Source organism: Mandrillus leucophaeus, unplaced genomic scaffold (genome assembly GCF_000951045.1).
Source record: "Mandrillus leucophaeus isolate KB7577 unplaced genomic scaffold, Mleu.le_1.0 Scaffold1530, whole genome shotgun sequence".
Classification (NCBI taxonomy): domain Eukaryota; kingdom Metazoa; phylum Chordata; class Mammalia; order Primates; family Cercopithecidae; genus Mandrillus; species Mandrillus leucophaeus.
The window spans coordinates 360,239-387,741 of record NW_012101511.1 but is presented as its reverse complement, the minus strand read 5'-3'; the positions used below and the strand labels follow the sequence as shown (position 1 = coordinate 387,741).

Genomic DNA, 27,503 nt, shown 5'->3' with positions numbered 1-27,503 from the left:
CTGCAGTGTAAAAATGTTCAACCCTTACCAAAACCTCTTCTGGTATACAAAGCTGTTGTAAATTTGAGTCAGTGAAATTTAAAGTTGCAATTTACAAAAGCAGATTTACATTAATTCTTATCTGAAAGAACTGCTTTCACAAGAGAAAAATGTGCCAATTAACTGCCCTTTCCTTTATAATTAGTGGCTTCTGAGTCCTGAAAAGAAGCCTTAAGGCAGAATTTGCAGTAAACAGGAAAGAGGAGTATCATGTAAGTGCTTGCTATAGTGCGGGGCACCTGTGAATGCTCATCAGTGGGAGTTTTTGGCACAATTTTCTAATCCAATATGCATGTTGCTCCACAGCAACCAAACTGGATGCTTTTTCCAGTCTCCAGCACCAGTAAAATTTAGCTGATCAATTTCAATACAACACATACCTGGAAAGATTAAGACACATTTATTTTCTTTTTTTAAAATTAAGGTAGTATCCAATGACTAAAATTAATTGTAGGATTTCAATTATTACTTTCAAATAAACTCTGAAGCTAAAAGTGTAATGACAATGACACTCCAATAGTTACTAAATCGTAGGCATAATTAACATCCTGTCGGGCTGACTCAAAATTATTTGAGCTTGTCATGCTGTAATATGTTCATGGCTATAGATACTATACAGAGTAATTAAAAGCTGATTTCAAATCTCTAGTTTTTCTTATGTATGCCAAGCTTCCAGTTACATTAGCAGGGACTCTGGGCATTCATGAACGGAGCTGATGTTGCAGATACAATGTTTGTTACTTCAAATAATTCATCTAGAAATGACAATGTTATCTTCCATCATAATCAAGCAACAGTAGGAAATACTCCTATTTAAGAACTAAACCAAAAGGGTCCACAAAAGGTCGTACAGGATCCCCATTTTCATCTCTATTAGAAGAATAGGAAATAAATCAGGTCATCTGAAATTCACTTTAAATCAGGTCCTAGGGTAAATCTTTTAAAAAGGCAATGGCTGTTTTGGCATGGAGTGTTTTCCATCTGCAGTTCCATGAGTTAGCAAATGCATGTCTCCATTAAAGGTCTACTAGTAAGCTATGTCACTATATACATACTGTACATGTTGGATCACAAATTAGCAGTTATTAGTCAGACTGTACATAGCAAAACAAACCAAATTTAATGTTGCTATACATCCCAAATATAACATGGGTCTCAATTCAAGGACTGACCCCTAATACAGGTTCTCTGTTTAAATATGTAGCCCAGTAAACTAAATTAAATGTACCAAACAAAACTGGAAAAACTATTCTGGACATTCTGTCAATTTTGCTAACACTGTTAAAAGTTTTCTTGGCTTCAGCTGGCTTGTTTTCCGGCTTCTTGTTGGGTTCTGGCGTGGTTGCGCTCTTGGAGATGGTGGAAAGAACTGGATCTTTTGAAAGATTCGGGGCATAATTGGCAACAGCCACTGCATAAGCATTGTTCTGTATCATAACGGAAGCCTTTTCTTTTTTCTATTGAAAAATACAAAAATTAACAGAGTGTGAGTTGAGTTTGCAACTTAACATTTTCTAAAGTCCACTTCAAATTCTGAAGGAAAGTATCCTAATACAAATGATCGTGCATTAGAAAAATCCAGAAATTAGGAAAATAAATAAAGGTATTTATTAAATTAAAAATCCATTAGGGTGAGAAAACCCCCAGAGTAAAATTAATGGTACCACTTTCCTGGAGAATCATTTTGGTTGTGGGTTGACATGGAAAATAAACAATGGAAAGTACAAGTTTAAAAATCAATATAACTTTTCTTTTCTCATGAGCCAGTCAAGCATTTGTCAAATGAATGACTGAATAACTGAAATGTAGAAATATTTTAACAAGAGGAATGATAATCTACAATGAATGATCCCACATTTCTAGCTTCGTAACAGGATTCCCTCCCACCTCACGTCAAAGTCATATAGCAATGCTTTACTCAGATAATGGGAAATCATAACCCTATGAAGATGGCAGTGCAACAAATCCTAGAAACATAGAAGAAGAATAAAATACAAAGTCTTGGATTTTTGCTTAGCTCATCCGGTTTCTCTTTATAATCTCTAGTTCCGTTATCACAAACTCTGGTCTCAGTCACTATTATCTCCTGCCTGCACTTTGTGCCCTAGCTTGGCTTGCTTTTGTCCAACCATTAGACACATTAAAGCCAAAAGAATCTTTTTTTAAGACATAAATTGGATCATTTAACTTCTATGCTTACATCCCTTAAAGACTATTTCATGGAACTTAGAATGGAAACAACATTTTTTACAATGGCTTCTTTCTTTTGCTCATTACCTACTGGTTCCCCTGAAATAACCTCAGTTTTCAAAATACTTTCTTGCTTTGGTGCCATGCTTTTTTCAACATGATAGTTCCCCAGCCCAGAAGACCTCAGTTTTGAAAACCTGGAATACCTTCTCCCCAACCCATTTTTCACATGACCACCAATTCCTACTCTTATTTTGGTCTTGGTTTAAATGCCATTTCCTAAGAAAGGACTTTCTTAAGGCCACCCTAACTAAACATATCTTTGCTCCCCATATATGCTCATTCATAACACCCTAATTTGTTTCCATTATAACATTTTTCAAAATGTGTTATTTCTTAGTCATGTGTTTATTCGATTGGCATCTTGCTTTCTCATTCAACGAAGGCTGGTGCTGCTTCTGTCTTGTTCACCTTTGCAATCTTAGCACTTAGCATGAAGCCTTCCACAAGTTAGCCACATAATACGTCAGTGAAATAATATATAATTCATTTAATAAAATGAAAATATAAATAGTATTTATCTGTTTCTTTACTAATGTAAATATATTGTTAGTTACTTAAATACAAAGTAAATTGAGACAGCAGTGAATAAGCCAAAATAGTGAGCAATGTGTAAAGCAACAGATAGAGAGGACAAATTGGTCAGCAATCATATTTTGACTCTTAGTTATTTTAATTAAGAGCTTTCAAAGTGTTCAAATAAGTTACAAAAGGAGCTCTGAAAGCCCAAGAGATTCTAAAAACAGTCATGGATTACCCATCTTTCACTGGCCTGAGTTTCTCCCTCTCCTCTTTCCCCTACTGACATTCTTCCAGATCTGGCTTAATTATGAAAGAAGGAAGGATGAGAGATCTCCATTTATAACTTTATAAAAGTTACAAAATACCTTTTCTTCAGTAATGATGCAAGTATTTCCAGTGTTACAAATAGAGGATAATGTCCAAGTGAAAAACTGATAAGGAAAGTATAGCTAACACTTTTTGAGCACTAGAATGTGTCAGGTTGATTGCTAGCCAAGGTGACATCTCTGACAAACCTCACCACGGGATAGGAAGTTCCCTTATTAACCCCATGATATAAGTTCAAAAATGAAGGCTGAAAAAGTTTTGTGACTTGACCGGGTCTCTGCGTATTAAATGGCCGAAAGAGCACTCAAACTTAGATGTATCTGACTTCTAAACCTCTGCTTTTAAACACCATGCCATATGATTTTCTGTCTGAGTAAGCTGTTTGAGATATGGGAGTGTGCTTTTTCCTAAAATATTCTTGTTGAGGTTTATACCAATAGGTCAATCTTCAAAAAGGATTTTTCAACTTATAATGTATATAATACATAGTGTTTATATTATTATTTGAACCAAATTGAAACATAATTTAAAATGATATCAAATTGCACATATAAAGAATCTGGGCCTTGAGAAATTTCCTTAATATTTTTCTTCAGCTTGTAACTTGACAAGAGGAAGATAATGATACTAAAAGTATATCAAACTGTTGTAATAAGCGAGTAGGTGAATATGTTATTCTAACCACATTGAGAAACACATATTCTCCTAGTGGGCTGCAAATCATAACTATTACAAGCCAGACGGTGATTATTGGTATACAAGATGTTAAGGCAATATAATTTATTATGTGTTAGGTAGAAGAAGACAAATATTTTGTTGAAGAACTCAAGGAAAGTTTGATGGAAGTAGGGCATTTATGTTGGATGAGGAACTATGGTGTAGGATTTAGACATGTAGACAAAGAAACATAAGATATAAATGTCTTTTGTTGCAACAGCAGTCTCCAGCTAGAAACCCTATACTAATTTTAACCGATATTTTCTTGTCCCCCCCACCCCCGAATACCCTTCAATTGCACATATATGCACAAGAAATACAGGTACAAAATCTTTGTAAAACTTTAGAGCAGAGGGACTAATCAATCTGAACAGATACTCTGACCAATTAGAAATGAGAAGCAGCACATACCAGCCAAGTATCAACCCTGCATATTTGTATGTTGGCATTTTTTGTTCCATGCTAACACTGTGGACTCTTTAATAAGCAGTGTTAAAACTTGTTTCAAGTTATGTTTGTAATTTTTATTGACAGCTATAAATGACAAAATTCATCTTATTTTCATAATTGTTTAAAGTATGGCTTTAATCTCTGAATCAGTGTAAACTTCAGAGTAGTGCTCAGAACCTAAAAAGGTAATGGTTTTGGTTCTCTTGTAACTTGGAAACTACCATTTTCAGGACCAAGTAAGCAAAGTACAACAGCTATAAGTACCATTTTTAGTTAAGAACCCGGTTATTGGCACCTGTAATTTCTTACCAATTCACTGAATGAAAGGCAGGGCATTCCTATGGTGCTACATCTTCTGAATTCCTAGCCACAGCACAGCAAAGCTTTTCTGGCTCAGAATTTTACAAAGTCTTATTTTAAAGGGGAAAATAACTCCCCTCAGTCCATTTGAAAGTAACAACTGCAAATCTATAGTGAAGCAGACTGTTTCTCTTTATTTAAAACTAAAACCATGTTTATGGAGAAAAAAATACTGTTGAATTCATAGCTGACTTAGAATTCTAAGATCTTCTAAAGCAGAGTCTATAAGTTAAGTCTGGATAATATATATTATTAATATTCTTTATAAGACCCAGATTTGATAGTGATAGTACCAAAGAATGTCCATACCCTAGGTAAATGATAACCGGGAAGTATTACATGGCCCTATTCACTATCGACTTCCATTAAAAATAACTATGTTGCGAGAAATCGTACTATAGAGACCTCTTTGAATATCATGCAGGCTTTGGATCAAGCCAGACCATCAGCAGGCTGAATCCTTGGGCCACATGACTGATTCTGCTTTATTTAATGTAACTTTTAGCTTACACTCAGAACCTGAAGAGAAATAATCCAATGAAAACCTTTGTGTTAATAATTAAAAACAGTACTCATTTTCATAAATGAATTTTTTATACTCATGTTCCTATACAAAAATTTTTGTTTCTTTTGAGAACTAGAAAAGTTCTGATAGTTCTGACGGCCTAACTTCCTATTGTCTAATCTCATGCTGTATTTCTACTTTAAGGCACCTAGATCGTCCACTTCGTATCATTTTTGAGAATAAGGCCAGGTATAGCCAAAAATATACACTGTGTTTCAGAAGTCCATTTTCAAAAAAGGTAATGTTACAAGTTGAGAATGGGATCAGTGGGAAGGAGACTAGGGATCATGCAGGCAAACTGACACTATTTTCTATTAATTGTAAGTAATTTTCATGACTTTTGAAATCTATGCATGAATGACTGATACAATATCTCTCCAGAATTCTTAACCACTAAGTTTCACTAGACTTCTCTACCTACATGTCCCACAGGTAATTAAAACAAACAAACAAAAAATGTCCAGAAATGCACTCAGCTTCCATCCACTCTCACTTCTTGCCGAAATCCGTACACTCACTTTTACCCCTAACTTGCTACAGGTGACACAATTCAGCCAGAACTGATAATTAACTCCACATTGTCCCCTGGTTACCTCCTTGCTATCACCAGGCTAACACTGATTCAGCTCTGAGTCACGTGGACCGAGATAACACTTTCTACTGCCTGCACTTCCTTGCCATTTCATGCCTTTCTGCAGGACCCTGGTGCTTGCCTCTACAATGAAACATGTATGTATCTTTTTCACTTTTGTTTTCCTTTCACTTCATTGCAAGCTCTTTGAAGGCACAGACTGTGTATTGCAGAGCTCCTAGCATAGTTCCTGGCTCAGAGCAGGCTCAGAAACATTTGCTTAATGATAAATGAGTGGCATGTAACTAAAATGCTTACTATGATAAAAATGTATATATAACTTATAAAGTATAACTTAAGATAACATGTTATATAGACTATAATAAATACTTTATTGGATCAATTGATACAGAATTCAAAAGCTTATTCTTCAATTCTATTATGTAAGTCTCCTGAATGTCTTCAATTTCACCATCTACAGATGTGTAAGACTGGGAAATAATAAAACAGGCTCAATTTAAAAAACCAAAGCTTGTGGAAGCTGTTTTATTTGTCATTTAGACCCATATCAGAAGGTGAAGATTTGATTTATGAACAAAACTATATATACATAAAATATTATATATTATATATTATCTGGGTGGGGGTAAACTATGCTGTTATATAGTTTGTTGAATGTTCAGTTATCAATGAAGTGGAATGAAAAAAAATATAACCCACACAAATTGATTTTCCATTTTAAAATGACATGTAACAGGCTGAAGTATATTTTGAGTGTATCACTTTATTGCAGTCTTTGGATATATATTTAAAATATGAAGTCTGGAAAAATCCGGATTACAGAAATTAAAATGTCTTACACCATTGTATCAAAACAATCTTGACTTCCATTGAGTTGTAGAGAAAATAATTTGCTAGTAACTTCAGCCAATGTTCTAGCTAACATATAAACACCTATGAGTAAAGTGACCTGGCCTTTGAATTAAAATAACAATTACATGGTTTGGAGTCAGAAAGAATCTTAGGGACTGTTCCTTACAATAAAGAAATAGGGCTCTCATTCAAACACTAAATATAATAGGCTTTGGAGAAAAAAATCAGGTCTCCAAAGTATAAATCTATGCTTTTTCTACCATCTCATGTTGCCTTTTTACAGTTATTGCGGCTACTAGAAAGCCCATTACTTGTAAAATAACAACATGCTCATTGGTCAGATAATGCTATTGTTAACTGTCTACTAATCATCCTGACTGAGAAAAGTGATACTTACAGAAGATTCTTTGAAGGTTAAACAGTCCATCCACTTCTCTAAGTACTCTAAAGTCTTTTCTTGGAATAAACTGGGCCATGAGAAAGCTATATACTTGGACCATATTAGCTTAGCTCCTTGAAGAATTGCTTTCACTGAGTTGTATGTTAATATAATGCCTTCAGCTTTTATTGAAGGGGACTACAAGAAACATCAATATGAAATCCATTATTGCATTTATTGGGAAAAAATTGACATCACTTGCCACAGTACCCAGCTTCCCCTAATTTAAAAAAAAAAAAAAAAGCCAACATGATATTTTTTTCAAAAGGCAATTTCAGAGTAAGGCAAGTTTTTCTCTGAGAAAATTTATATATCCAAAGAAAAATAACTCTTCCCTCCCCCAAGGTGTTACTTTGGTCACCAAGAAGCTGAGAATTTGAAGTTTAACTACTATTGTAATTGACTGCAGCTAATGTGCTAGCCCAAAGATGAATGTATTTGAGTCTATTTTCTTTCACCTTGATTTTAATTTTATTTCTATTTTATTCAATTATAATTTAAGTAAATACATTCTTTCGATAAACTGCCTGAAATACTTTGGAACAAGGCAGGACCTTATGAATACAAATAAATAAATAAATACACTTGAAAATATGATGTTTTCTATGAATTAAATAAAATGACTCAAAACAATAGCACATTCCATAACTGTTTGGATATTCTGTTCCTATGTCTACGTTTTCAGTAATTTATTATCTAGTGTTTTCTATACTTTCCTTAGCCAGTTTGGACTCACTGACTCAGCTTTAGAATTGAAAGCAATCTCAAAGAATTAAAGTAAATACATTTTTTATCAATTCAATAAAATATGTACTAAATAGTGTGCTAAGTAACAACAGATATAATGATGAATAAGGCAAAACATTGTCCACTCAGATCTTGTAAACTAGTGCAAGAAACAGACTTATTTGCAATACAACTATAATGTAATGAGATGTTGTAAAAATAATTCATACCAAGTGGTGTCAAAACACAGTTTTGGGAATGAGAGGAGTTAAATACATTAGTCTGAAAAGTTTTCATATTATGTAAAATCAGATAGATCTTAACAAATAATAGGAGTTTGTCAGTTAGCAGAAGAAGAAGACATATTATTGCAAGAGGGTTCAGGAGGTCTAATGTTATGGAGCTGTGTAGAGGGGCATGGATGTTTGGGGAAATGATGGTGGCTAGTAATGGTTAGAGAAATAATATGACTATGAAACTTAGATCTATCCTCAATCCTGGATTCACTACCTATTAGATGTGTGATTCTGACCAAGTAACTTTATTGACCAATTTTCATTTCTAAAATAGAAATATTCCAGGCACATAGAAGTAAAAACATAATAAAAATCTTCCTTATTATTCATCATAAAAGCAAACATAAGAGAAAACTATATACTTGGGCCATATTAGCTTAGCTCCTTGAATAACTGTCTTTAATAATTCATTAAAGAACTGAAGAGTTAGTTAAATGATCTGATTTATGATTTAGAATAACTCCGATAGTAATGTAGAGATAGATAAGAAGAAGACACGATTAAAAATATAAAGGAGTAACAAAAACTATAAAAAGTATGAGAGATGGTGAAAATATGGTCTAAGATATGTAAGGAAAATAATGGACAAGATTTAATGACTGACTAAATGTTGAGCGATACTTCCAAGTTGCTGGCTTGTAAGATTAGGTTGTGGCATTAACTGAAGTACCAATTACTGATGAATAACTAGGTATGGGCAGTGGAAAGATATAAAATCAATTTTCTTGTATCCTTTCTAAAACAGATATTGTTATATTCATGTTGAGATTGAGATTGAGATGTTATATTCAGGTAGAAATGCTCCAGGAAGAGGTTAGATATACTATCTTGTAAGTTAAAAGGTATGGTGTATAGTTATTGATAATGACCTTGAATAGTGAAATGAAGGCAAGGGTTTTAAATTTGGATTAGGTAATACCTCTTTAAATCATACCATATTTACTGAGCACCTAACACATGTAAGAGCCTGTACAAAATGCCAGAAAGAAGTGATGTATTAAACAAAAATGGTCATTTTCATAATCAGTGAAGGAGCTGAGACAGAAACATGCAATTACAAACTACAATAAAGGCTCTAATGCAAAAGAACAGAGTACTGTACACACTTATAAGGGAGGCCTCATCATTTACAAATTACAGAAATTTCCTGAGGAATTGATATTTGTGCTGAGGATGGCAAATGGGGGGACAGTATGCTTAGTGTTGCAGATATTCATGCAAGCATTGTCAGTAAAACCCTTAAAGTGAGAATCACACAGTGAATACTGAAAACAAAAACAGCATTAAAGAAAGCAGAATTAAATGTCTTTAGGGATAAACAAGAACAGATGCCAGGGAAGCTGGGTCCACTCTGAACTCTGGCAGAGAATCAAAAAACAGAAAAAGAATAGTGGCAGCTGCCAGGATGTGAGGGAGGAAAGCTGATCCTCCGAAGTTTGATTTAAGAAGGAAGAGAAGAGAAAAAGTTGCTGTGCTGGGCCTGAAGAATGATTCTGGAGCATAACAGTAAAAAAAATTTAATGGGGATTCCTTGAGAAAAATAGGAAAATTATTTTCAGATCTTAAAGTATGGAGGTTATTAGTGCTCTTCAGCTACAAGATAGTAAATGAAAAGGAAATTAGATTATAGTTGATCGAGAATTAAGTTGAAAGTGGTAACATTGCAAGTAAAGCTTTAAAAAAGTTTGAATATAGAAAGAGGCGAGAAACTGAGGATGTGGGAAGAATGTGGCATACGATTGGAAAAAGTTTTCTTCTTGGTAAATGAAGCATATTAAGCATCTTCATAAGCTGAAAGAAAGGAGGCAGTTGAAAATAATAAGATGGCTTTGAAGACATAAAATAATAAAACAATAAGTAATGGAACAGGTTTGAGAAAGCAAGAAGGAAAGAGATCAAATAAAGAGCTGGGTGAAAGAATTTGTATTGAGCAAAAGGAGAAAAGGAAAAACATTGGATATGAAAAAGGGTTCCATAAGAGCCTGGGGTTGCATAAATAGACACCTTCGTATATGGAAAGGCATAACAATTTGGAGTTTGATAATCTGATCCAGCATTGTATTTTTCTAATGATAAAGTTTTCTTGCCTAATTTCACAACTGAGGCTAAAAGTAGTATAAAATCCTGCCCAAGCCTAAAGAGTAAGGTAGCTTTGCCTTTTAATATAGAGCTCAAACGCAGTATGAATATAACTGAGAGTGTTTATTTATTTATTTGCAAAACCGAAATTTAAGTATCAGTGCACATTCTACATGTAATATGTTGAGTGTGCCATCCACATGTAAACAGGCTAAAGATTAATGTCTTTTTCTTAAAACATACAATATCAATATGTAGCTGAATCATTATTCTTATGGGCAAATTGATACTTGGTATTTTATGAATTTTCAAAGAACTTTTCATTTGCTCGTTGGGTTGATAGATAACCACATTTGCTCATGTTTACTAATGTCACACAAAAAAGGACTTCCATAAGCCTGGTTAGTCAGAAAGGGCACTACAAACAGCCTGTGGACAAAAACTCTGTATTTAAAGAAAATTATAATTTTCTACTTAAAAATTAAGACTAAGGAATATTAAAGTAAAAGCAGATAAGCTACTTTAGGGCACTCTTCTGGATTTCCTTTTAGTTTTAAGGACATTTTAGTTCTTAGTCCGAAGGTAGGTTTATGAAACAACTCTCAAACTCATCTGAATCATGAAATTGGATAGAAAATCCACTGATAAATTCATTATCAGTGATAAAAATATATATATAAATATATATATACACTTTTTTTTTACAAAACTTTCCATGAAGGCAAAGAAGTCCTCCCACTGGTATTACATAGTCAGATTTAAGATCACAAACTCATTCATTATTTTATACAATAAATATTTATGAAATGCCTGCTAAGGACCAGACACCGTGCTGGGCACTCCAGCTATGGAAAAGGAAACGAGAACAAGCAATGCCTGATATATTGTTTTCCTGAAGTCAACCACAAGAACTAAAATAACATAAACAATGTTAATTCTTTTCCTGAAAATTAGGTTGGAATCTCAGTGATTTTGACATAGCTTTATCCTGGCTATGTGTAATTTGGCATATGGGTAGACTTAAATCCACTATTCACAAGGAGTAAGCTATTGCTTTTACAGAGCATTATCAATTATTTGTTTTGTTTTTCACATTTAGAGGTACTTCTGTTTTCCAAGGTAAAGAGTTGAGAAGGCATATCATTTCATAATGTCAATTTGGCACTCTCTAATATTAAAATAATATATCAATAAATTTACATATGGGAATTCATGGCACAAAACATTTGTCTTTTGCAACATATTTACAAAGGTCTAATATTTTATCTCCAAAAAATTAGTATGAAGGTGCATATGTAACCAATATATCTTAAAAAATAATTGCATAGATACCATGAAAAAGCAGTACACCATATGGGCAATGAAAACATAAATCAATATTAAAATGTAATGGAAATGCTGAAACAGCCCAGAAGTTAAGCATACAAAATTGACCAGATTCCTTTTAATATTTATTTGTTGGCTCTGTTAGTAGAGAAAATACAACTTATAAAATGAAATAAACCATCAGCCTTATTAAAATTTCTATGTTTTAAAAAAATTAAGGAAAAAGACCAAGACTTTTAAACTATAACATTTACTGCTTATATATTTAAACTGTAATATTGTCATAGCAATGAAAAAAAAATTCAAATAACTGAAAAAGAAATCAAATCTGCAAGTATGTTAATCCAAATTTAATAAAAGAAGCATTTAGGTTGATACAACGTTAAAGAAATTCTCTGAATACAACGTTTTACCATTATTAAGAATATAGATAATTATGATACATTCTAAGCCTCTTCTTGAGGCAGATCCATAATCTACAGAGTATGAAAGGAAACAGCTGTTATATCAATGCACAAATCTCTAATTAGATTCAGTACTTGAAACCTGAATATGGACAGCAATAATCTCAAATGAAGTTAATCTTAAAAACAAATAACTTTTCCCTTTTAGACCATTTGAGCAATTTAAAATTCCTAGGCATTTCAGTACTGACATATTTATTCCATACAACATGGGAAAAAATTTAAAAAAAAAATGCTACATGGGCTTTTACAATCAATCAACAGAGATTGGAACAGGTGAAGAGGACTCAATTCATTGACAAAGCCTGGAATTCTATAATAAGTAAAACTAATGCCCATTATCTTTTTCCAATCTCTTTATAATAATCCAGTGTAGTGTTAAAACCATGAACTTAACAGTCAGACAGGTATATCGGGGTTCAAGTATATTTACTAACAATTTGTGTAAGCTTGGGTAAGTAAACAGCTTTACTGTTTCAGACTCTTCATGAGTAAAAATGAGAAGAAGAAGGCAGTCCAGTCATAAAGATGCTATAAAGATTATGTGAGAGAGCATAGGTAAAACACTTAGCACAGGGCCTGACACATACAGCTCAACAGATGCTATGGAGTGGTTTTAATGGAAGTATTACTACTACGAGCACTCCTAAAGGATTTCAGGTGAGAACACTTTAAAAGAAATTGATGTGATTTAAATTCATATATATATGGATGTCTTTAATGTCAATTTTTAGAAACATATCTGTTACAAGCTGAATTCATTAGGGTATTTTCTTAATAATGATAACACGGAAGCTCTCACTTACCTTGTCATTTACTACACTCTTCCCATCCCAAGCCCATCCTCTTTTGGTGAAGTAATTAACAGTTGCAAATTCAATTAGGGCAGAGAACACAAATGCATAACAAACAGCAATAAACCAGTCCATGGCAGTAGCATAAGCCACTTTGGGGAGTGAATTTCGAGCACTGATGCTTAAAGTTGTCATTGTTAGGACAGTTGTTACTCCTGCAAAAGAAAAGATAGGAACCAAAAACACCAATAGTTACTGGCAGGACAGCATGGGAAGTAGCTTTTCTTTCTGCCCCCATCCTCCAAAGCTTTTGCTACTCTTATCCACTAAAAAATAATAAATAAATGAATAAATGCTAGAATACAGTGTAAAGTTAATTATCTTAAATAGGTATGATATTTCTTAATGTAATGACTCTCAAAATATTTTCGGTTTCCATTTTTGTTCTGTATAGAAATCATTTTTCCTCTTCCTAAGTACTATTGAAGTTAAAAAGACTGGGGATACTGAAGTAGCATTACCTACAAGGAAAAGCAGGCACTTTAAATGGGCCCATTGCCAATTAATATATATTTTTTAAATCTTGTAAAACCCTCACATTAATTTGTTCATCATTAATTTGAATCATGTTAGGTAACGGACCAATAACCCACAGAAGTAATCATGAAGGAACCGTGATTTAAAAATACTTCAAGAGGCTCAGCGTGGTGGCTCGCGCCTGTAATCCCAGCACTTTGAGAGGCTGAGGAGGGTGGGTCAGAAGGTCAGGAGATCAAGACCAGCCTGGCCAAGATAGTGAAACCCCATCTCTTTTAAAAATACAAAAATTAGCCGGGCATGGTGGCGGAAGCCTGTAATCCCATCTACTCTGGAGGCTGAGGTAGGGAGTTGCTTAAACCGGCAGAGGTTGCAGTGAGCCAAGATCACACCACTGCGCTCCAGCCTGGTCGACAGAGCAAAACTCCGTCTCCAAAAAAAAAAAAAAGAAAGAGACAGACAGGAAGGAAGGAAGGAAGGGAAAGAAAGAGAAAGAGAGGAAGGAAGGAAGGAAGGAAGGAAGGAAGGAAGGAAGGAAGGAAGGAAGGAAGGAAGGAAGGGGAAAGAAAGAAACTTCAAGCCTGGCTATTTCAGTATTAAATCAATAATTCTGCATTGCTCAGCATTATGAGGACATAATTTTCTTTTACAACATAACTTAGAATCCATAAAATATGAACCAAACCACTAAAAACAAAAACTCATAAAATATAATTAATTATTTTGTAACTTTATTGGTTTTAAAATAATATATTTCCTTTCCTTTTAACATATAGCTTTTCTGACAGTGGTAAGGAAGTCACAATTGATAAGAGAAAATAAGGCAATAATTCAGGAGGTAAATTGCATTATAAGTCCTCAAAATGACCATTACAATAACCTGTTTTGTCAGGGATCCAATATAAGTTTAACTATGTGCACTGGAGGTACATTAAATTAAAAGAAAATATGAAAATGTTAAAGAAATGTTCATTCATATTTGAAGGTTCTTTGTATTTTATTTTCCTTTAGGATAAAACAGTATTTTCATTCATTTACAATACAGTTAGCAATTCAAAATAGCAATAATTCCAGTAAAGCATGAGTAAATGCATCTAGAAATACCCTATGATTGTAATAGTAAGAATGAAAGAAAAAAGGAACTTTATTTCACCGGCTGCTGAGTTTTTAAAAACCACATTTACAGAAACATATTGTTTGCACATGCTAAATTGTGAAAGGTTTTGATGAATACGTTGCTTTCCTTTGAGACTTTCATACAAAAGAATAGAATATAAGACAGATACACATGTACATATATACATATACATATACATGTACATATGTATGTATATACACTCAATATAGGAAATGAAAATAAATCAGCAGCAACAGTAAAGGTAATCCAAAAATAGTTGCTCTTTAAAAGCAATATTATCATCAAAATGTTAGTAAAATTTTTAAAAATTGATACTCTCCTGATAGTGTGAAGATATAGGGCATTACAAATTTGTGTCATACCTAAGAAACTGTCGTCTAATCCAAGGTCATGAAGAATTAGCCCTATATTTCCTATCAGTTTTAGAGTTTTAGGTCTTACCAGTGAGTCTTTGCTCCATTTTGAGTTCATTTTTGTGTGTGGTGTAAGGTAGATGTCCAAATTCATTCTTTTGCACATAGATAGCCCGTTGTCCCAGCACCATGTGTGAAAAAAGACTTTTGTTTCCCCATTAAATTATCTTGGACACTTTGTTGAGAATCAATTGACCATAGATATGTGGGATATCTCTGTACTGCAAATGTTATATCATTGATCTACATATCTATCCTTAGTCAAGTTTTACACTGTTTTGATGACTCTAGCTTTAGAGTAACTTTTGAAATCGAGAAGCTTGAGTCCCTTCTTATTCCTATTCATCAGTCTTAGTTTTCTTCAAGATTGTTTTGGCTATTCAGCATCCCTTACATTTCTGTATGTTGTTACAGTCATTTTGTTCAGTTTTGTAAAAAGGTCATTGGAATTTTAATAGATATTTAATTGAATCTGCACATGATATTTTGGTAGTAATGTCATTTTAATGATATTTAGTCTTTCAGTCTTTGAACACAGGATATATTTCCACTAGATCATTCTTTCTCTCATTCTCTCCTGTCTCTCTCTATTTCTCTATAATAAACATTTCCATTTATTTAGGGCTTCTTTAATTTCATACAGCAACATTCTATAGTTTTCGATGTATATGTCTTTCATCTTCTTGGTTAAATTTATTTATAGATATTGTATTTGTTTAGATGCTAATGTAAATGGAATGGCTTTCTTAACTTTCTGTTCAGATTGTTCATTGCTTATGTACAAAAACACAACTGACTTTTTGTATGTTGATTTTGTACCCTGCACCTTTGCTGAATTTAATAGCTGTGACAATTTTGACGTGGTTCATTAAGGGTCGTCTATGAATAAGATCATGCAAATAGAGAGAGTTTTACTTCTTCCTTTCCAATCTGCATATTTTATTTGTTTTTCTTGCCTAATTGCCCTAGCTAGAACATGTAGTATAACGTTGAATAGAATTGGTGAAAGCAGACATCTGTGTCTTATTTCTGATGTTAGGGAGAAACTTTAATCCTTCACCTACAGGTATGATTGCTTTCATTTTTATTTTTTTATTTTCCATAAATATGCTATATTATATTGATTTGATTTTTGTATGCTGATTTAACCTTGCATTTCTGGGATAAATCCCACTTTGTCATGCTATGTAATCCTTTTAAAATATGGCTGATTTTAGTTTGCTAGTATTTTATTGAGGGCATCTGCATCTATATTTAAAAGGAATATGGATCTGTAGGTTTTTAATTGTGATTTCTTTCTCTAGTTTGGTGTCTTGGTAATACAGCCTTATAAAATGAATCAGGAAATGTTTCCTTCTCATGTATTTTCTGGAATATTTTGAGAAAGTTTGTTGTTAATTCTTTATATGTTTGGGAGAATTCACCAGTGAAGCCATTTGACCTTGAGGTTTTCTTAATTGGAATATTTAGTTTACTAAATTCATAGTTTTATTTGTCATAGATTCAGAATCTTGAGTTAATTTTAGTCATGTGTCATTGCTAGGAATTGTTATAGTTAATATAGATTGTCTAAATTTTTGGCATACAATCGTTACCAGAATTTATATATAGATATAGATATAGATATAGATACAGAGAGAGAGAGAGAGAGAGAGAGAGATTGAGTCAGTCTTGCTTGACATTTCACCCAGGCTGAAATGCAGTAATATGATCTTAGCTCACTGCAACCTACACCTCCTGGGTTCAAACAATTCTTGTGCCTCAGCATCCTGAATAGCTGGGATTACAGGAGCATGTCACCATGCCCAATTAATTTTCATATTTTTAGTAGAGACGGATTTTGTCATGTTGGCCTGGCTGGTCTCAAACTCCTGGCCTCAAGTGAGTGATCCACCCGCCTCGGCCTCCCAAAGTGCTGTGATTACAGGCATGAGCCACTGTGCCTTGCCACATATATATATATTATATAAATTTCTTTTGCTCTATGGTCAGAAGTGATGTCCTCTCTTCTTGCTTAATTTTAGTAATTTGATTTTTGTCTCTTTTTTTCTTGGTCATTGTAGCTAAAAGTAACTCAATGCTATTGATCTGCTCAAAAACCAACTTATGGTTGTGTGGTAATTTTTTCTATTTGTTATTTCTGTTCTTTCTACAATTTATCTCTACTCTAACATTTCTTATTTTTCTTCCCCTTGCTTTGGGTTTAGCTTTTCTACCATTCAAGGAAGATGGTTAAGTTATTGATTTGAGAATTTTTTTTCTCTTCGTAACATAAGTGGTTAGAGATACAAATTTCTCTTTAAGAACAAGCTTTTGTCATTTTCCATAACATACGTTATATTTGTTTTCATTCAATCTTAAAGTATTTTCTAAAACCTCTTGTGATTTCTTCTTTGATTTCATGGTTATTTAGAAATGTCTTCTTTAATGTTTACATACTATAAATTTCCCAAATTTACTTTTTTATTGATTTCTAATTCTATTCTATTGTAGTGTCAGAACATACTTTGTAATAATTCAATCTTTGAATTTCTTGAGACTTGTTTAATGGTCTAATGCATTATCTTCCTAGAGAATGCTTCATGCCCACTTGAGAAATATGTGCATTCCGCTTTTTATGACCAGAGTACGTTAGGTGTAGTTGGTGTATTCTCTATGCAAGTCTCCTACATTTTGCTGATCTTCTGTCTAGTTATATTCATTTTAATATTTTTAATATTTTATTTTAATATTTAAATTTTAATATTTTATTTTAATAAAATATTAAATTTTGTATTTAATTTTTAATATTTAAAATAAATATAAAATAAATTTATAAATTTAAATATAAACAAATATAAAACAAAATTTTTAGTTAATGTTTAATATTTTATTTTAGTTTTGATGAATAATTCTAGGTTGAATATTTTTATTTTCAAATATCTTCCCATGGCCTCTGGTCTCCATGGTTTTTGATTATTTGTTAGGTGCTAATCATATTGAGAATCCCTTTTATAGGAGATGTTACTTTGCTTGTAACATTTGCTTGTTTCAAGATTCTCTATTGGCCTTTGGCATTCCAAAGTTTTATTATGATATATCCAGTTGTGATGTCTTAGAGTTTCCTTTATTTCTAGTTCATTGAGCTTCTTGGATGTGCTGATAGAAGATTTTCATCAAGTTTGAAAGGTTTTAGCCATCACGTCTTCAATTTTTTTTTTTTTTTTTTTTTTGTTTTTTGAGGTGGAGTCTCAGTCTGTCACCCAGGTTAGAGGTCACTGACACGGTCTCGTCTCACTGCAACCTTTGCCTCCCAGGTTCAAGCAATTCTCCTGCCTCAGCCTGCTGAATAGTTGGGATTACAGGCATGCACCACCACATACGCCTAATTTATTTTTATTTTTCGTAGAGACAGTGCTTCACCATGTTGTTCAGGCTGGTCTTGAACTCCTGACCTCAGATGATCCACCTGCCTTGGCCTTCCAAAGTGCTGGAATTACAGGTGTGAGCCACCGTGCATGGCCCAAATATTCTTTTTTTACCTTTCTCTCTCTACTCTTGTTCTGTGACTACAAAAGATTCATCTGTTGATATGCTTGATGATGTACAACAGGTCTTACAAACTTTGATTTTCCTCATTCTTTTCTCTTTCTGTTCCTCGTATTCAACAATCTTAATTGGCTTATCATTGAGGTAACTGATTTTTCTTTTTGGACTGTTTGAATCTGCTGGTAAGCCTCTCTAGTGAATTTTTTATTTCAGTTATGATAATTTGAACTACAGAATTTCTAATTGTTTCAATTTTAAATAATTTATATTATTTTATTGATGAAGTGGTTGAAATATCATTATTATACTTTCCTTTAGTTCTTTGGACATGGTCTCCTTTAGCTCTTTTATCATAGTTAGCATAGTTAAAGACTTTGTGTGGTTAGTACAATGTCTGGGCTTCCTCAGGTAGAATTTCTAACGAATTTTTTTTTTCCTGAAAATGGGTTATAGTTTCTCTTTACTTTGTACGTCTCATATTCTTTTTTGAAAATTGGACATTAGAAATATTGTAATGTGGCAAATCTGGAAATCAGACTCTGACCCTTCTCTGCGGTTTATTGTTATTGTTGACAAACTTACTGTTTGTTTAGTAGCTTTTCTTAACTAATTCTATGAAGTCTGTGTTCTTTTTATTTAGGGACTACCGAAGACTCTGTTTTAATAGCTTAGTGGGTCATCTAATGGGTAGACAGAATATGTAATTGTTAGCTATTTTTATTCTTCCTACTTTTGTTATAACAGATTGACGATCCCTCAGCCAAAAATCTCAGATTTAATATTCTCCAAAATCTGAAATGTTTCAAGTGCCAAGATGACATTGTAGATTTCAGATTTTTCAGATTATGGATGCTGAACCAGTGTGTATTCTACAAATGTTCCAAAATCCAAGAATATCCAAAAGACTTCTGGTCCCAAGCATTTTGGATAAGGGATAGTCAACCTGTACTGCCATTCTAAAAAAATGTATCTTGCTGATTTGACAGAAAACAACAACAACAACAATAACAAAACTCTAGAGTTACATCAAACTCTAAAACTACTAGAATAAAAGATAGAGTAAAAGGTATATGACATTAGTTTGGGTAACGATTTTTTAGGTTTGACTGTGAAAACATAGGCAACAAAAACAAAGATAAACGAGTAAGATTACATCAAGATTAAGAGTTTCCATATATTAAACAAAATTAACAGAATGATAAAAATCTGGGATCGGTAGAAAACATTTGCAAGCCACACATCTGAAAAGTGCTTAATTTACAAGGTATATAAAAAACTCAAACACCTCTACAGCAATAAAATAAGTAATCGAATTGAGAAACAGGCAAGGGACTTGAAAAGATATTCCTCAAGGGAAGACATAAATAGTTGACAGATACGTGAAAAAAATGGCCAACATCACTAAACATTAGAGGATATCAATTAAAGCCATAATGAATATCGCTTCACATATTTTAGAATGACTATTATCAAAGGGACAAAAGAGAACACATGTTGGCAAGGATGTATATTGCACACTCTTGGTTGGAATGTGAACTATGCGAATTAGTATAACTATTACGGAAAACAGTATGGGAGTTTTCCAAAAAACAGAAAATGAAATTACCATATGATCCAGTAATCCTACTTCTGCGAATTTACCCCAAAGACTTGAGATCAGTATATTGAAATGATGTCTGCACTTTCATGTTCATTACAACACTACTTACAATAGCCAACTTACGGGATCAGTCTAAGTGTCTTCCAAAGGATGAATTAAGAAAGAAAATGTGGTATATATGTACAACAGAAGAGTATTAGGCCTCAGAAAAAGAAGAAATTCTGTCATTTGAGGCAACATGAATAGAATTGGAGAATAATATGCTGGGTTAAATAAGTCAAACACAGAAAGACAAAAGCAGCATGTTCTCACTTATAGGTAAAGTCTAAAACAATTGAACTCACAGAAGCAGTGAGAAGAATGGTAGTTACTAGAGGCTGTGAGGTCAGGGAAATGGAATGGGGAGATGATAGCCAAAGGGTACAAAGCCTCAGATGGGAAGAATAATTTTCATGTTTGTTTTGAGAACAGTTGCAGAGTATGGTAAATATAGCTGCTAATTAAGTTCGGTAACTTCTATTTCACTAAAAGAATATTTCTAATATTCTCATTACAAAATGTTAAATGTTAGAGGTGACAGATATATTCATTAGCTGAGTTTAATCTTTCCACATTGTATTAAAAAATCATAACATCATTTTGTAATCCATATTTACATGTACAATTATAATGTGTCAATAGATAGCAAAAAAGAAAGTATAGAGATAAATGTTATACAAGACTCTTCTATGAACACTACTTATAAAAGCCAGAGTCGCAAATTGGTCTATTAACTGATACAGAAATAGTCTGAAAAATTGTTGAATACCTACATTATAAATACCATGACAATACCACAAAGAATAAAGTAGTGCTATATATTGACTACAAATATTCTGCATTAAAAGTTTCATAATTCCATTTGAATGAAAATATACACAGCTAGATTTATATATCAATATACATGTAACTGTATAAATGTAGTTAAAAAAAAGTCAGAAAAGAAACACCTACAGTTACCATTTTGGGGAAGAATGTGGTATTTAGATTGAATAAAGAAAATTAAAATGGACTTGTGGCTGACTTTTTTTGTTTTACATTTTTTGCTATTTTAAAATGAAATACCAGGAATAAAATTAAAACATAAAATCTCTAATGATACAATTTAAGATGGTAATATTAGTTATTTGTGAAAATTAATAGTGAGATTATATTATTTTCTTTTTCTGCAGTGAAACTGCTTTTCATTTGTGATAAAAATAATACAACAATTTTAATTTAAAGCAGAGATAGTTGATGGCATCTATCAATTCTAATTCAAATGTGAATTTTTGGAATATCTGATGGATGCACTAATACTGATTAACTTTTTTATAAAACAGAAAACATTTACAATAAAATGCAAGTCCAAATGATGGCAAACCATAAGTTGAATTTTGTTTCTAAGTCTACACTAACAGTTTAAAATTAGATTTTGGTTTATTCATTCTAGGCAATAAAACATTACAGCAATTTTAATACAAATCTACCGTGAGGCAATCTTCCCTATATCTAAATTATATTTTCTTTCATCTGATTTTGGAAATTTGGCAATGTTACTAACTTTGTCTCTAGATGCCCTCCTCCTTCCTTCCTTTCTTCCCTTTCTTTTTGTCTTTTTACTGGAAAAATATGATTCTCAAATGCCACCTTTTCTGTTTACTGCTTTATCGTAGCCTGGTCTCATGACACTATAAACAAAGAGTACTGGACATTAAATAAAGAGACAGTGCACTTACCTGGAAAGCTCACAAACCTTCCCTGTACCTGTCTACCAACAATGTGCATTTTTCTGCACCTAGTTGGGCACTCTCTAAATGTTTCCTCAGCATTTCTTTAACAGACTGTTTCTTTTTTTATCACCTCTGGTGAGATCTCTACAATTCACTTATCTGGGAGGCTTTTTTTGTCAGTTAAGAATAAAAAAGGTAAGTGCCTTAAAGTGTTTTTAGCACTAAAATTCTCTATAATATGTGAAATATATGTGAGGATTTCCCATGCATAGACAATACCTAACTTATAGCACTTTTACACTTTATTTTATATAATATTTTTATATCAAGGTATAGGCCAAAAATGTTAGATAATTGATGTTTTAACTCATACTAGGTGAGCAAATGATGTCTAAGCAAAGGGTTTTGGGTGAAAATACACGCTGAGAAGAAAGTCAAACCAAGGTAGATAGTTTAGCACAGAGACTGACACTGCTGCAGCAGCTTCCCCATTTCTAACATAAGGATCACCAATAGCGCTTTCTAATAGTGTTGTTACTAAGACCAAATGAGTTTCTTCACGTAAAGCTGTGCCCCTACTATAAAAAAATAAATAAATACTTCAATGCATATATGCAAAAAATATCACTCTGAAAGCAAAGGTAGATTTAAACCAGAAAGACAAAATAAAATAAAATCCTCCTGTGTATTTGTGGTTGGGGTGTGGGGTGGAAGTTAAGAAGGAAAAGTCTCAGAAACTAAACAGGCACGAAAGACTGCACTAGAACACATGTAAAATTGTTTGATACCACCTGCTGGTTACTGCTAGGAATGGCAGAAACAAAAGATACTCTGATAACGTGTTGGGTTTCCCCTGCTTCAGGCCAATGGATAAAAATTGAAAGTACAGAATATAACAAACGTATGCACAAGACCAGGTTGTATGTGCCTCTAGAAGGAAGTTCTACAGACTGCAAAACCTGAGCTATGCATACTGCAGCATTAGTAGAATGTGCACTCTCAGGTGCAAGAAGCTTTGACATTTTGTTAAATATCCTATTCCCCAAATAAAATAAAATAAACATTTACAAACGCAATTTAAGTGTACTATAAAAGGCTATAATTTTTAACTCAGAACCGTACTGCATCTGAATGATAAAATCATTGGAATTTCTATGTGCTAGAGAGAGAAATTAGAATTTGGATGACATATTTTGTCAAAAAGCTTAACTCAAACTCACATCTTTAATACTGGTGAGAATAAAGAAAAAATTATGATCTAGAAGAAAATGTTTCAAAGGCTATAATAATAATGTGGACAACACTGTTGAAGGAATTGAAATTGTTCTATTTACCTAAATATATCACGGATTTAATTCATCCAAAACTCGTATTCCCCTCCTCACTTTTCTTCCTGAAGTCCTTCTCTCAGTGAAAGACTTCACAATCTAAATGATGCCATTTTCATATTGGCACCAACATGAAGCTGCAGAGATATAAAAATGTTGTCAGTCTAGGGAATTATACATGCTGTTTACTCTACCTGGAGTCTTTCCACTGCCACTTGTTTACCTCTTTTGTATTTAGCTACCTTTTATTTCTTTACTTGATAAATTATTATTAAGTGCCTACTAAACATCAGGTACTCTTGTAAAAACTAAGAATACACCAATTAACAAAATTGCAAAGGTTGCTGCACCCTAGAGTGCCCATTCTGCTAATGCTGCAGTATATATAGCTCAGGTTTTGCAATCTGTAGAATCTCTTTCCTAAAGGAACACACAACCAGGTCTGAAGCATATCTTTGTTTTATTGTCCTTTTCAAAATTTTGTTAGTTGGCACAACTGTATACCCCAATAAATTATATGGATTAGAGCCTGTGTGTCTTCTCCCCAAAATGTAAAAGGGTGCTTAGTTGAGGGTAGTGTTTCATTTTTTAAATAAATTAATAAATATTTATTGAAACCACTACACCAGTAATCTATAATCAATAAATATTTATTTTTTAGGACAATTGCAAGAAACCTATACTTTCTTTTATGAAGCAAGCATAAACTTAGTCCCCACTTTGTGCTGAGCACTGTGGAGCTGTGACTGGAATATTAGCAAAGCCAGATGAGCCCTCTAAGAGATATTAAAAAATAAAAGTACAAAAGAACCCAACATCACAACTGGACAAGGTTTAAGATGACCTATAATAGAGCAGCCCACCTTGAAACGGAGGTTGGGTAGGACTTCCCTTAAGAAATAGGGACAAAGTTAACAGGGTACCCAGGAAAGGAAAAATAGTCCTAAACTAGAAAAGAGCGTGCACAGAAAATCCCAGGAACATGGTGAAGCCCAAGGCATTTAGGAGTAATAGAGAGAAAGCTACAAGGCAGGAAGGCAAGAAATAAGGGTTTCAGGAAAGAAGAGGAGGCCAGAAGAGGAAGCAGGAGTCAGACTATTCAAAGCCTTGTTGACTATGCTAAGGTAATATAACTTGCTTTCAAGAGCAATGGGAAACTATTTTTTTAAATTATGATTTAAGTTCTGGGATACATGTGAAGAACGTGCAGGTTTGTTACATAGGTATACACCGGCCATGGTGGTTTGCTGCATCCATCAACCCATCATCTACATTAGGTATTTCTCCTAATGCTATTCCTCCCTTAGCCCCCCACCCCCTGACAGAAATTTAAACAGTGTAGTGGCATGATCAGTATTTCTTATTTAAAATATTACTTTGGTTATTATTTATTTTTAGTTAAGGTAGTATTGTTTTTCCTTCCCTAGTTGTTTTAAAGATTTTCTCTGTCTTTGGTTTACAGCAGTATGAATGTGGTAAGTCTAGGCATGATTCTTGTTGTTGTATTTTGTTTTTCAAATTTATCCTTCTTAGTGTTCTCTGAGCTTTCTGGATCTGTGGTTTTATTTGGAAAGTTCTTGGCCATTATTACCTCAAATATTTCTTCTTTATTCTCACTTTCTACTCTCTCTCTCTCTGTTTCTCTCTCTCTCTCTCTCTAGGTGTGTGTGTGTTTGTGTATACACACCGTTCACTCCAGATATATTTAGACAGTCTTTCTCTATATAGACCATTCACTCGGCGCGCGTGCGTGTGTGTGTGTGTGTGTGTATGTATGAGAGAGAGATAAGTTTTGGAAAATAGATTAAGTTTTAGGAACATATTAAGCTAAGCACCAACTAAACACCATTCTCTGGAGTGAGAACATAAGAAAACAAACAAGATAAGATGGAAATAAATTTTCTCTTCCTCTATCTGTCATTTAACAATTGTGGCACAAGACATCCAAGCATAGAACAGTCTTAGTATCAAAGACCTAGGCTTTTCATTTCTTATACCTCTGCCATATTTAAGGTGTTGGCCATGTTCTTGAGGTTCAGGAAGGCTTGCCAACACTAGACTGCCTTCCAGCACACAGAAAGTGGAAGAGGGAAGGAGAAGCATATCTATTCATTTTAAGGGGATGTTCCTGAGATTAAGGGCATCTCCCTAAGATTTAGTCACAAACTGAAAATTATACAACTAATATTTACTCATATTTCTTTGAGAACTTTACTCATATCTCTTAGCTCCTATAGCTATAAAGGGAGGAACAGAAAAATGTAGTCTTGATTTGACACACACAGCTGAAATCTGGAATTATATTTTTCTGTAAGTTATTGGGAGACAGAAATCATCTCTGACAGAAGGAATGTTGTTGATCTAGGCACTGACTGCATCAATTAGCTCAAATTTGAGAGAGGAAGAAAGAAATGTTTTATAATCACCCTCTAAAATTTCAAACTACCTAACAAACAAAACTCAACACACACATATTGTCCTCCTTCAATCTGTTACAATACGCTTGCTATGCAAGTGCAGCTTCAAGATAATTCCAAATCCCCACTTCCAAACAGTTTGCTCTCATCAAAATAGAAATTCTAAAGCCACTACTATTCCATACACACTTTATCTTTTGAGCATTTCTTTTTTATTCCCTTTAACATTAGTCATTTAGTTGTTGGTAATCCACAAGGTTCAGTACTGTCCCTCTACTCTTCTTCCTTTACTGCTCTCCCATGGCAATTTAATTTATTCTCATTTTCCAACCTGCTCCCAGATGATTAAGACGTTCAAGCATGTATCTCATGACTTCCAGAGCCAAGTAACTCACTTCCTCTGAATATGTCCACATGGATTCAATCAACATTTGTTAAACCTTCCACATGACATCATTTATTAATTAAAAATGTATCCAGCCTACTATGTGTCAGTCACTTTGTTAGACATGAGTATATGAAAAACATAAATTTTATGCTCACGGAGAATATAACCTACAGGAAGATGGAGATGACTGACAGGCATGTTACACGGTAAATATAAAAAGTGATAAAGCATGAGGTGCTCTAAGACTACTTAAGAGGTAGTGAAGACTCTGGAATCAGACAAGGCTTCCTGGAGGAATTGATGTATAAAAGGAGACTTGAAAAAGTCCGAGGAATATGTTCAAGGCAAAACAACACAAAATAAAACATATCCCTAGGTTAAACATAGGTTAACATAGCAAAATGAGTAATTATAACAGATTAAGCTGGGGAGACCTCATGAAGGTCTTGTAATCCATGGTAAGGGTTTTAATCAATAGACACAATAGAGTCACTGAAAGTTTTCATGCAGGAGAGGGTTACATAACTAGGTTTGAGTTTTCAGGAAATTACTCTTGTCACAATGTGTAGAATAGGCTGAAGGAATGTTAGACTAGAGACGGAAAACCAGAGAAAATCTTTACACTATACCAAGAGAAATGGGTCTCATAGAAGTCTTAAAATGTAAACATTAACAAGTGAATCTATAGTCTAACTGAAAACCTATTGCATCTTTCATAACTCTCTAATGTAGGAAAAATCACTGGATTTTAGCTAGCAACTCAACTAGAAATCAAGGAGTATAGTCATTCCTCAGTAGCTATGGGGGATTGGTTCCAGGACCCCCTGTGGATACCAAAATCCACAGATGCTACAGTCCCCATAGAAAATTGCATGTCTGCATATAACCTATGTACACCCTTCCTTGTACTTTAAATCATCTGTAGATTACTTATAATATCTAAAACAATGTAAATTCTTTTTTAAGAATTTAAACAATGTAAGTTGTTATACGGTATTGTTTAGAGAATAATGACAAGAAAGATGGCTGTATTTGTCTATTAAGGGCACAACTATGCATTTTTCCCTAATATTTCAATCTATGGTTAGTTAAATCCATGGATGTGGAGCCCATGAACACAGAGGGCTGCGTGTTTTCTACAAAGCCCACATCTACATTTCTCTCTCCTTCAGATTCTCAATGTCCTGCATATCCTACCTCCCTACTGTCTCCAATATCTATAACTCCCTCTCCCTGAACATGCATGATCCTATTTTAGACCTTCAATATTTCTCACCTGAAAGATATCAATTAGTTCTTACTAGTCGTCTTGTATCCACTTTCACCCCATTGCAATCTATTTTATACAATACTTCCCACAGCAGTCTTCCTCAAATTCAAATGTCCCCATTTTACTCTCTGGCTAAAATACCCTTGAAGTAGTTTCCATGGCCTTAGAATGAGATAAAAGGCTGCACATGAACTGGAGTCTATCTAACCATGCTGATAAACAATTGAACCCCAGGCCAGAGATACATCAGTCCACAATTTGCTGTTCTCCATATGCTCCATGTTGCTCTTGATAACTGTATACCTTCTGCTTAGAATATGGCCTTTCCTTTAGGC

General features: G+C 33.5%; 1 protein-coding gene across 4 annotated transcripts in view; it reads right to left on the bottom strand.

Moving 5' to 3' along the window:
- Positions 1 to 238: 238 nt before the first annotated feature.
- Positions 239 to 27,503, bottom strand: part of GABRA2 (gamma-aminobutyric acid (GABA) A receptor, alpha 2) — a 146,270-nt gene continuing 119,005 nt past the window's right edge. The window contains exons 9-11 of one of the 4 annotated variants that reach the window (XM_011975309.1): positions 12,811 to 13,013; positions 7,072 to 7,251; positions 239 to 1,496 (exon numbers count right to left, since the gene is read on the bottom strand). In XM_011975309.1, the coding sequence (XP_011830699.1) occupies positions 1,200 to 1,496; positions 7,072 to 7,251; positions 12,811 to 13,013 (680 nt within the window). In that variant the 3' untranslated portion in view covers positions 239 to 1,199. The remainder of the gene's footprint in view (positions 1,497 to 7,071; positions 7,252 to 12,810; positions 13,014 to 27,503) is intronic. The other 3 variants (XM_011975310.1, XM_011975313.1, XM_011975312.1) reach the window with 3 other exon arrangements.